At 39.7% G+C, this 12,188-nt stretch overlaps 1 protein-coding gene across 6 annotated transcripts in view; it reads left to right on the plus strand.

The window, feature by feature from the left end:
• The first annotated feature begins 208 nt into the window (after positions 1–208).
• The window catches only part of sp3a (sp3a transcription factor), a 78,881-nt gene continuing 66,901 nt past the window's right edge, over positions 209–12,188 (plus strand). Inside the window, exons 1-4 of one of the 6 annotated variants that reach the window (XM_028806278.2) lie at positions 209–441; positions 836–933; positions 1,142–1,237; positions 5,528–6,914. In XM_028806278.2, coding sequence (XP_028662111.1) covers positions 865–933; positions 1,142–1,237; positions 5,528–6,914 — 1,552 coding nt within the window. In that variant the 5' untranslated portion in view covers positions 209–441; positions 836–864. The remainder of the gene's footprint in view (positions 442–835; positions 934–1,141; positions 1,238–5,527; positions 6,915–12,188) is intronic. The other 5 variants (XM_051930619.1, XM_028806277.2, XM_028806280.2 and 2 more) reach the window with 5 other exon arrangements.

Genomic DNA, 12,188 nt, shown 5'->3' on the forward strand with positions numbered 1-12,188 from the left:
ATCCATAGAAGAAGGCTGTCGTCTCTCCAAGCAAGCAGGGCAGGCAGGCAGGCGGGCTGCAATTGCCTTCGAACAAACAGGAAATCCCCAGACGCATGCAAGAGGAGTGACACACGACTCGGCCACGGAGCGTAAAGGGAAGCGGAACCATTCTCCAATAGCCTGAAAGAAGAAGGGCGGGACTTCCACTCAAGTGACGCCGACTTTCGCTATCCAAAAGCGGTGGAAGCCCCACCTTTTGTGTTTCCCGCACCGTCAATCAAAAATAGGAAAAAAAAAATCGACTCGAATCAGCGATCGCAGCCCGCCTTTGATTAAAATAATCATGTTAGGCGTTTAAAATAAATCGAGAATTCTTCCGATTTAAGCCATTTTTCGCTATGACTGGTACGTAATATTTAAACTGATTCAAAAACAAAAAGCCAAAAAACAGCATCACCGGTGAGTTTGTTCAACCCTTTCCAAGTCTTTTCATCTGTTTTGTTTTTTTTTCTTTTCTTGAGCAGCACAGGCCAGCAGCTAGTGATGTAAACGCTAACTAAAGTAAAGCAAAAGATGATTGTTTTGTTAGAAAGGTTTCCTACCGAGAAGCGGATGAGAGGTGTGTGTGAATCTGGAAGTAGTAGGAGCGTGAAGCGTGGAGTTGCCGCGCTGATTTGTGCCTTGTCGTTGCGCGCGCGCGTACTGTTGTTTATTCTTCTTCGCCCGGGTTCAAAACAAGAGATAAATGACTGTTTTTTTGTTTTGTTCTTTTTGTTTCTGTGCTGTGTCTTCCTCCCGCCCCTCTCTGTCTCTGCTGTTTTCCCTCCCTCTCTGCGCGCCTGCCTTTCTGAAGCTCCAGAAAAGCCAGTGAAACAAGAGGAAATGGCTGCCTTAGACGTGGACAGCAGTCAGAGCGAGTATCTGCAGCACAGCAGCGGCGCAGGAAACCAGGTAAGCCGCCCCGGCCTGCCGTCAGCCCGCAGCTTTCGGGTAAATGCACAATGTAGACATAATAGATTGGTTGAAGCTCACACTTTTGTTTAATGATGTTGTGTTTATATATTTATGTCTATTAAAAAAAAAGAGTCGTACTTCCTGTGTCAGCTCCGGACTAACGGCCACCCACTCTCTTCTTTTTGAACCCGCCCATTGTGGGTAGGACACTCAGCCGTCACCGCTCGCTCTGCTGGCAGCTACCTGCAGCAAGATCGGGTCGCCATCGCCAGAGGAGGAGAGCAGTGCTGACGCTGGCGTGGTAAGTCCCGGCTACTCGGATCGAAACCAGAACCGGCAACAGCAGTCACCATCGCCGGGGCCCGGCGGACGTGCACGCCCCGCCGCGCGGCTTCATCCACTCCACCCCTTCCCCCACCACTACCACCTCCACCACCACCACCACCACCACCTCCTCCTCCTCTACCACCACCACCACCGCCGCCGCCGCTTTAGCTGCAGCTCGGTGTAGGCCTCAATCCTGCCTTGTTCATTTGCAACCCCCCCACACCAATACCCCGGTTAGAAATCTGATCACTGTGCATATGCCCCGTGTTTATCATTTAAAAATGGGCTTTGAAAACCCACGGGGAGGGTGGAGAGGTGTTTTGGCTGATGAGAAGCCCTCCTTTTCAAAGTGCTGTTGCACATCTTGTGATGCCCATGGGACTTATTGGGGGGTGGGAGTAACACCACTTATTTGTATTGTTGGCAAGAGAAGCCACGTTATCATTTAAAAATTTGCACAAAAAAAATCACAAAATGAAAACCAGCCGTCCTTCTTGTTCTAAAGCCTCCTGTCATCCATTGTGTACCATTTGACTACCTCATGTCTTTTTTGCCCACCTGTGTGAAACCATGTGGTGTTCAGTTTTTCTTGATTTTTTTTTTTCTGCCTTTCAAGTCTCATTTCTGAGGCCTGTTGCATTAAAAAAAATGTGATGGCACGCTTTTTTTTTCTTTTTGCACATTAGTGTCCTTGGGTTTCCCCATTCTTTGTGTTTAATTTACGTGCAGCATTTCTGCCTTTTGTCTTGACGTGACTATCTACCATATTTGCCACTGGCACTATAGTGCTCTGCTATTTGATTCTGGCATCCACTTGTAATCTTCTTTTTGTACCTAAGGATTTGCTATTCATTTTTTCTTTTCCTTGTCTAGATAAGTGTCTCTGTTTTTCCAATGTACCCAAAGCCACTCAAGCGTTATTTTTTTTCTGTATCCTTCATCATTATGTATCTGATTTTCTATATTTTTTTTCCTTACATGTTGTGAAGTGGGCAGCACCTTGCAGTAAAGCCTATGTCACATTACATGACTTTTTGTCGTGGGGTATGTCAGTTTGGCCTACAGCTTGTTCTGTTTGTACCCAAAGCTCCTCAAGGATATTTTCTGTATCCTTTTTTTTTTTTTTTTTTTTGACTATGTACTTGAGATTTCCTTTGTTTTTTTCCTTACAGTGATGTGGGCAAAACAATGGTGAAGTATTAGTGCTGCCACTTCGCAGTAAAGCCTATGTCACATTATGCGACTTTTTGTCTTGGGGTATGTCTGGTTTGCCTACATGAAGCCACTGATCCTGTTGCTGCCCTGTGGCAGATTACATGACTGATGATTGCAGCCTACGTCATATTTATCAACCAAATGCTGATCGTATAGCGAAGTCATGCTTGGCCCCTTTTCTGACAGCAAATAGCGTGCCGTGCAATGGACCCAGTTCTGTACCAGCTCTTTACAAAGTGTTAACGGTGGCGGCAAGTTCGGCAGCAATCTAGGCCCTTTTTTTCTATTTTCTGTTCCGGTATGGAATGTAAAACATGAGACATCAGACCGATGAAGTTCTTTTCTGTTTGTGAGGTCTTAACACCCCCTGTACTGCCTGACGGAGCTAGCACTCTACACCGGGTTAATAGCTGTAGTGAATATTACAGGAGTCTTAGCCTTTTTTTCCCCCATTCTGTTGTAATATGTGAAATATATGAGACATCAGATGGTCAAGCATCTCTTCTATTTGTGAGGTTCAAAACATCTGCACTCCTTTTTCTTGTCTATGGACTGTATACTTTGTACTTCGGGATAATCATTTGTTGGTTATGAGCTCTCCTGCACACATAGCTAACCCTTCTGACTAAAGAAAATCATACACTTTTGATTTTGTATTGTGGTGAATTGCTGGGTATGTCACTTTAGGTGATTGGCTTTACAGAAGTGCACCGCTGACTGCCTCCGAATGCTAAGATTTTGTAAATAAAGGCTACGACTGAAAATTGCTGGAAAAACTGTGTAATGTGACAAAGGCTTTAGGAGACCAGGGTTCATGTCCTGGGTCCTCCTTGTCTTGAAGTTGCATGTTCTCCCAGTAAAAAGATTTGCAGGTTAGGTGGATTTGACTATGTTAAATTGGCCCTAGTGTATGTGTTTTCACTGTGTGATAGGCTGGCATCCTGTCCAGGGATTGTCCTTGCCTTGTGCCCTGTGCTTGCTGGAAAGGCTTCAGCTTACCTGTGACTCTGATCAGGGTAAAGTCGATTTAGAAGATGGAAAGATGTTGTGATACTAGATCATAGGTGCCTGTACAACCTTGGTATTCTTAACTTTTGAGCTCATGACATTTGTTACTGTTTAGGCATTTAGATTCTTGCAATGCAGTCTTTTTGCTTCTGTGCGTTATTTTTTGGTACTGTCATTTCATCTGTGTATTGTGTGCATTCTACTTCCATGCAAATGTAAGTTTGTTGATGGGGTTAAAAATGTGCTATTAAGTTATATTCTGATTTTAATTGCTAGATGTTCAAAACTTTGAGAAAATCTGATTTTAGCATGGTGGCTGTGGAAACCTATGTACAGTCATAACTTCTGAAAAAAGTGACGGATGTTTGTCAAACAAGTTGTATTGTGTTGTTACAGACCCGATACCTATTGTTTTTGGTGCAGTTTAGTCCAGTATTTATCCACATAACCTTCAAATAAAGATTTGGCCTGTGTCCAATGACAACTGCTATAGAAAATGTCTCATTTAACCAGAGTGTTTGCAGTCTGTTCTGTATAGTCGTAGGACCAGGCCTATTGATTTGCAAAAATTGATTGTGTTCTAATTGTAAAAAGCTTCCATTGAGTGATTTTTCTGTTGTATCATTTAAGTGAAATGTACATGGAAGTACTGCATAGGCCATTGAATATTTTTTTTATTTTCATGGTTATAGCAAATTGTTGGAAAACAAAAAACACAAAATCTGTGTTTATGGAATTTATAACTCGTACTAGTGCCACCCCTGTTTACTTTTGACCTGAATCACATCTTTGTTGTTCATGAAGTCATAAAGTGTATTGACACTGCTGTATTTTAAATACACACACCTTATGCTGGTGTACATAACGTAGTTTTTAACTAGCATGGAGAACATCCCAGTGGTGGGCTATTCCTGCCTTGCATCCTTTGCTTGCCGGGATAGGTTCCAGTTTCCCCACAGACCCGCTCAGGATATAGTGGGATTGGAAAATAAACGAATGGGAAATAGAATACAATGTGACATATTGGCTTAATCTGTTGATCAAAGTGTTAAGATTTATCTTGCAAATGAAGAGCGACTGGAAAAGACAGTTCCCACTAAAACAGAATATACATACATAAATAAATAAATGAATAAATGCACATTTTCCCATGGGATATATTGGGGCAAATATGCATTTCTTGTATTAATTGCATTGAGTCGGTGGTAACTTAATATCTGTTTTCAATTAATTTAATTCTTAAAATAGGTGGTATTGCTATGCAATTGTATAAACAGGAAATACTTTGTTACTTAGAATAAGATCCATCTGTAGGTAACCTATTCAAAAATGAGTAAAGGCTTGTCTACATCTTTTTTTCTTTAATAATACATGGCAAATGTCTAAGGGAATTTGGATAAAACTGCTTCTCTCCAAATATGAGAAAATGTAAAATGTTATATTTTGTGTTTGTAATATTTGCTTTTGGGTAATGTAAGCCCAAGGGAGAAGATCCATTAATATACCATTTTTTAATATAAATTCTAGTATTTTAGTCAGAGATGTATAATAAGTGTGTCTTAAAGATATGTAGCTCCTGTTATTGTTATCATTTTAATGTACTTTGTGATTTTTTTTGGAATGGTGTATTTCATACTTTGTTCAGAACATAAAAAATATGTATTTATAGTAAAATTATTTGCCTGGACCAATTAGACAATAGTTTTTTTGTTCGGCTGTGAGCTCCAAATTTTTAGGGTTAGTCAGATGTTAATTAAGTACTAATAATAAATGTTAATGCTTTGATTTACCAGAAACACCTATAGTAATATATCATCTCATTTATATTAGTATATATTATTAATTTTTCTTTTGACATAAATATTTTATGTTACTAAGGTAAACAGCAGGAAGTTATCTACTAACATCTAGAAAAAAAGTAACAGTATCATCATATTTGAATAGTTTATTAGCACTCAAAGATATTGATTGCTCTGCTATACACAGCTTTTTTACTTATAATATGAAGTTAGTCATTTGGTTTGTCTTTGTTTTTTTCCAGTCTGGGGATCTGTCTTCTGTGCAGTTAACAGGAGCACCAAATAGATGGGAGGTTTTGACTCCCACAACCACGATAAAAGAAGAGCCAGGCCTTGTGCAGATTCCGAATACAGGGATTGTAACTTCAAATGGACAGTATGTTCTTCCATTGCAGAGTTTGCAAAACCAGCAGATTTTTGTGACTTCAGGAACAGATGCATCTTCAAGTGGGGTGCCTAATATTCAATATCAAGTGATCCCTCAGATCCACACCTCTGATGGACAGCAGGTGCAGCTGGGTTTTTCTGCATCCACAGTTGATGGCACATCTTTAAGTCATGATGCTTCTGGTCAGATTCAGATCATGCCAGGGACTAACCAGAGTATAACCTCGGCTGGAACGTCGTCCGCCAACATCCTGACCAACACACAAAACCTTATATCACAGACTGGTAACATACACCAGCCAGATGGCTCCGTACAGATCCAAGGAGTTTCCCTCAGTGGGTCTGCCTATAACAGTCAAGGTCAAGTTGTCACTAATGTGCCTGTTGGATTGCCTGGGAATATTACCTTTGTACCCATCAATAGTGTGGATTTGGATTCCCTTGGTCTGTCGGGGGCAGCACAGGCAATTGCTGCTGGAGTTACTTCAGATGGTCATTTGATAAATGTTCCTATGGCAGGACAGCATATGGATAACCCTGAAAATTCTGAAAAGACTGGTGATCATATTTCACAAACACTATCTGCAAATGAATCCAACACTAACCAAGAAATGTTTGTGCCAACGTCCTCATCTTCCCAGATGCACAACACGATAGACAGTGCAGGTGTACTTCAACAATCGGCAAGTTCTTCAGCCAGTGATCAGGTAGATGCCTCAAACCTTCAGGGAAACTACATTCAGACTCCACTCACCGATCAGTCCCAGGTGCATAACATTCAGGTCTCGACAGCACAACCCATAATTCAGCTTCAGCAAGTCCAGTCAAACACCACTAGTGAAGCTCAGATTGTTCAAGGCATCACGCAGCAGCAGCTCCAGGGAGTCCAGGCTGCTGGTCAGACCATTTGTCCACAGGCTTTGCAGAATTTGCAGCTTCTGAACCCAGGAACCTTTCTAATCCAGGCACAGACTCTCACTCCCTCTGGGCAGATCCAGTGGCACACATTTCAAGTGCAGGGAGTTCAAAATCTGCAGAACTTGCAGATCCAAAATACAGGTGCACAGCAGATCACATTGGCACCTGTACAAACTCTGTCTCTTGGTCAGGGTGGAGCCCTTGGGTCAACGCCGGTGAGCATAGGCACTGGCCAGATACCAAATTTGCAGACCGTGACGGTGAATTCCATTGGTTCCTCCGGAATTCAGTTCCATCAAACAGAAGATAACAGCAGTCCAGCAGGTAATGTGATTTTAATGTACTTCGTAGATACATTATGTGGTTTATAATATATTAGCTTTGTTTTAAAACTGTTGAAATGGGGGGATCTGATTAAATAAATGATGATGATGCTAAGTTTGTGATGCTTAATAGAACAATATACGGCAGTTCAGAAAAAGTGATTGGGCTATACTTAAGAGCCAGATTAATATGAGCCAAAATTTGGTGCACATCTCTTTTATAATATCCACAGTGACATCGTACAGCTTGATGTTAGGCTTTTAAATAACATTTACTAAGATTTCAGTTACCTATTCAAGGAAGCCTTTTATAAGCTAATCAAGAAAGTGAAGACAAAAGCAATGATATTGGAAATTTGGAAGCTGGTAAAATTTTGTAGCTCCATGCGCTTTATTTTCTGTCGTGTGGCATTGAGGTGTAAGTTGACCTAAACAACATGCCTAGATAACAGTATACTTCTATGCACCAATGATAGTGTGCATACTGCCAAATGTTACAATGTGGACTAAATGTGTAACTACATTGTATAGCAAGTGAAGAGTTAATTTCAGTGCATAACTTGGCCTCTGACTTGTAGATTAGTTGCAGTAATCACTTAAGACACATAGGCATGTTAACAGTTTTTGCAAATAAGGTACCCATGGAGTTAATTCCTTTATTTTAGTTTGCTGATAGGTAAATTGTCTCAGAAACGTTTAGTTTCTTTTTGTAAGACACTAGTTGTCTGTTCATTAACTTCAATTTTCATTGACTTGGTAGTTTGTTGTACATTCCAGCAGCTGATGAGTTAAGGAGTACTTCCTGGCTCCTGGTTTGAGTGTTCATTACACCCCCAAAATTCGTGGGCGTTACGTTCCTAGAGCACCCGCGAATTGTGAAAAACCGTGACTTTTGGATGTTGTTAAAAAATAACTTTTAAATGCCTATTTTTATAGTCTAAACGCTAAATACAGTATGCCCCCAAAGCACTTTAATTTCATTGTAAACTCAGCTTAATACATTAATACTTTACCTAAAAAATTACCTTAATACATTACCTAGTCGGTAATCAGATAGATGTGACCTAGTCGGTGATCCACAATGCCAAGGCAGATTCAATCCTGACGATATTTTTATTCCTTACGGTCGTTACCTTTTTGGCACTATCACAGAAACTTACAGATATGGTACTCCAGATCGCTGCTTCGTTCTTCTTTATGTAGTGTGCGGTGCTTTCATTAATGCCATAGTGGCGCGCTACTGCAGCATAACCTTTTTGTTCCAGGAGCAAATCCAGTAGTTCAACCTTCTCCTGGAGTGTTTTAAACTTCTTCTGGCGCTTAGGCTCAGTGCCAGAAGCCTTAGAAGGTGCAGGGCGTTTCGGCGACATCTTATGCGTTTAAGAATAACAAAATGAATACAATAATAAAATGGAAAACACGAGGACACTCAGCTGGAGACAGATCACAGGGCAGCAGTCAATCAGCAGCAAGGAGAAATGAATAACGCTCTCGGATTGGCTACTTTCACCATCCCAAACTGCTTTTCCCTCAGCGGTGGTAAACCCACTCACCCGGAGACGCGTCACAGGGCAGCAGTCAATCAACAGCAAGGAGAAATGAAAAACGCTCTCGGATTGGCTACTTTCACCATCCCAAACCGCGTTTCCCTCAGCGGTGGTAAGCCCACTCACCCGGAGACGCGTCACAGGGCAGCAGTCAATCAACAGCAAGGAGAAATGAATAACGCTGTCGGATTGGCTACTTTCACCATCTCAAACCGCGTTTCCCTCAGCGGTTGCTTCCTGTTCTCTCTACAGCACAGTATTGCCACGAAAAAAGCCATAAAAAATTGCAGAGGATATTTGTGCTTTCCGCTGACGATTAATACAGCAGTTAGGTTCTAAGGAAAAATCCACGAATGACTGAGTTTTTAAAAGTAATTTATGATGAATTTGCCGGATAGAGTGTCTTGGGAAAATCTGACTTGGCAATTTTGCAGGTTAAGACTCGGTATAAATCCAAAAAATTTACTACACATTACATCTATTTATGTGTAAATAAAGCCATAACACATCCAGCAATCAGGACATCGTTAGGGTTGCATTTAATATATGCTGATGTGAGTAACAAACCATAAGTGACTTTAGTGATGGTATGTTAATTGTATGAGGAGCCCACCAGCTTTGTGTAAGCTTGTTTGTTTTGGAAGCTACCTCAAAACATAAAATATATAATACAAAACTTTAAATTTGAGTTTTTTAAATAAGGGAGCTACTGTCCATCCATGCCAAGGAGCACTAGATGTGGCTGTGTTCCATGAGTTTCACAGCTGCTTTATTCCAAAGGTGAAGGGAGTGGTATTTTGGGGTAGCAGAAAAAAAAGCATTTAAATAAAGGGTATGCAGCACTCTATTTTGTGCAGCTTTTGGGAACAGCAAATGGTTCAGTAGTATGCAGTTTTTCTTCTTTTCTGCTTTGTACTTGGTACTGATGTCCTGAAAGCGTTGTAGATTATGCAAAAAGTAAGTAGAACAGATAGAACCAACACTGCATTCAGCTGTTGCTTCGACATTACATTGACCTTTTCATCTTTTTGTATTATTGCTATCTTGTATGAAACTTGCTGGCTGGGTTGAAATGATTAAGTAATCAATATCTATCTATCTATCTATCTATCTATCTATCTATCTATCTATCTATCTATCTATCTATCTATCTATCTATCTATCTATCTATCTTATAGTGCCTGTCTCATCTATCTATCTATCTATCTATCTATCTATCTATCTATCTATCTATCTATCTATCTATCTATCTATCTATCTATCTATCTATCTATCTATCTATCTATCTATCTATCTATCTATCTATCTATCTATCTATCTATCTATCTATCTATCTATCAGCGCCTTTCATGTTTGTCTGTCTGTTTGGTCTGGTATAATAATATGCACCTGATCCCTTTTCCTCTTCATATAGAGCTGTCCATTTTCAACATTTCCTCTTGGCATGTCTTTTTGAACTGACCACTTTTATAGTGAGATTATTTTGCTAGGAAAATTTTGGTAATGGTTTGTACCTGATTGGCCTGGTTTAGTGATTCTAGCCTAGTTGTGTTGGGGCTTTGGTTTCCCGACATGCTCATTAATGTATTGTTCTTTTCACTCATCCATTACCTACCATGCAAAGTTATCAGTCAATACCATGACAGCTATAAACTTCATTCACGTGGGCAGGCTGGATCCAAGAAAGTCTCTGCTACTCTGCTGTTAATGTTAAACAACAGAATAGGTTAAGACTGTTTTTTTAGGCTCTTACTTGTTATCTCTTATATATATTTCTCTTCTGGTTCATCCTGCTTCCACTTCAAAACTGGTCCAGCCCACACGCAGCCGACACGGCATTTCTCGATTCCTATTCGTCCTCTTCCAAACCCTGCACGTGGAACAATACAAAGGACTATCAAACGCACTGCAAGCAAACGCTGAAAATAACAACGTACTTGTAGGCAAAATGATCATATTACCGTCCACATTTCCAGGAAGTCCAAGATACATGCAACAAAACTATCAGGATGCCATGGCCATAGTACGTAAATTTGGAAAGCGTGATTTATTTATTACTTTCACATGTAATCCTGCTTGGCTGGAAATTCTACATGCACTGTCAGATACCCAAAGACCAGAGCACAGACCTGATACCAGTCTTCAGCTACGGTCAGTTGTACCTGGCTTTTTCTAGGGTTAGATCTTTCGACTCATTATCTGTCTTCTCCACCAAAACACCTATGTAGAACTTCATCTTTCAATAAGTATTTATTTCTTCTTGATATCTGAATTCCTTTCTCACCGTTTTCCGTTCCTACTCTTACATCACCGTATGCTACACCGGGCGTTGGCTAGTTGTTATTATTCTTTTTTTAACCTTTTATGTGTTTTGTGTGTTTTTAAAATTGTCTTTCTAACCATAGCAACTCAACAAACACACAGATATGCAGACACTTGTCCTTTTATTAAAGTGGATAAGCTGATTTCTGATTTTTCCGGTATTTTCACTCTGTTGGACGTATTCAGAGTTAACATTTGCAGTGTACCATCTATTGGAATGTATTGCATTTTTCATTCCAGCAAATGGCACGTCACAGACATTAGCCCTGCTTTTACGAATCCCATACCATGTGGCATACAATAGAGACAGGAACTGGACAGACACACGCAAACACTTGCCCTTTTATTAAGGTAGATTGTTATGTGTAAGTAGTTTTTACTGCTGTGAACTACCGAGTTGTAATGATAAATGAAATGATTAAATCCCTGTAAATTCCTAGGATAGTCAACATAAAAATTTCTGAGGCTTTATATGAGACCAATATTTAGTCGATAGAATTCTGAAGGATCAGCGTTTACAATTTGGAGGACTGGTTTATTTTCTTATGTACACCTTTTTTTTTTTTTTAATGAATAAAAATCTTTAATTCTCTTTATAGATCAGACAAGGTCATATCCTTTATCCTAGGGATGTGGTTAGCTGTGCTTTTATACATAACCTACAGTGCTTCATTGTCTTTTTTAGTTATATTGTGTTCACACCTGCACACTGCTGTTTAAGCGAATTCTCACTAGAACATACTTTTTTTGACTCAGTTCCGTTTTGACTGAACATGCAATGATTTCAGCTGTTTTACTTGCTTTTTTCTAATGCCTCTGCTTATTGCCAGTAGAACAGGAGTGTTCCATCAATATAAGTTCTTAAATCTTTTTGAGATCTTTCTTCTTCTAGATTAGCATCACTCCCCCCCCCCCCCCTTAAATATTGGTTTAATCTGTGAAGTTTAATTTGCTATATTTGAATCTATGGCTTGCAATAAATTGAAAATGTAATGATCATAACACAGGTACTCATTGGACATCACTATTAATCTCACCTAATGTGGCATTTACTTTTTATGTGTTATGTTTTTTGTTTCTGGTTCATTAATCAGCACAATGTCCAATTTTTTTTAATTTATTGTCAATGCTAGTGAGTGTGACTCTTTCTCAGTAGAAATATAATCAGTTCTGAAAGTCTTAAATGACTTAAACTTGAATAGTGCAGCTTGTGTTGTAACCTCCATTTCTCAGTAAAACTTGAAAATCTACACTTAAGTGTTTATCATGCAGGTTCGAATCCATTGTCTATCTATTTAAGGCCCACTTAAGAAATACATTTTATGGACAAAATGTATTTTGTATCTTTAGCATTGTGTTTCTTTTGCTTAATAAATACACCCGTCTGCTTTTGAAATGTATTTTGT

Source organism: Erpetoichthys calabaricus, chromosome 8 (genome assembly GCF_900747795.2).
Source record: "Erpetoichthys calabaricus chromosome 8, fErpCal1.3, whole genome shotgun sequence".
NCBI lineage: Eukaryota > Metazoa > Chordata > Cladistia > Polypteriformes > Polypteridae > Erpetoichthys > Erpetoichthys calabaricus.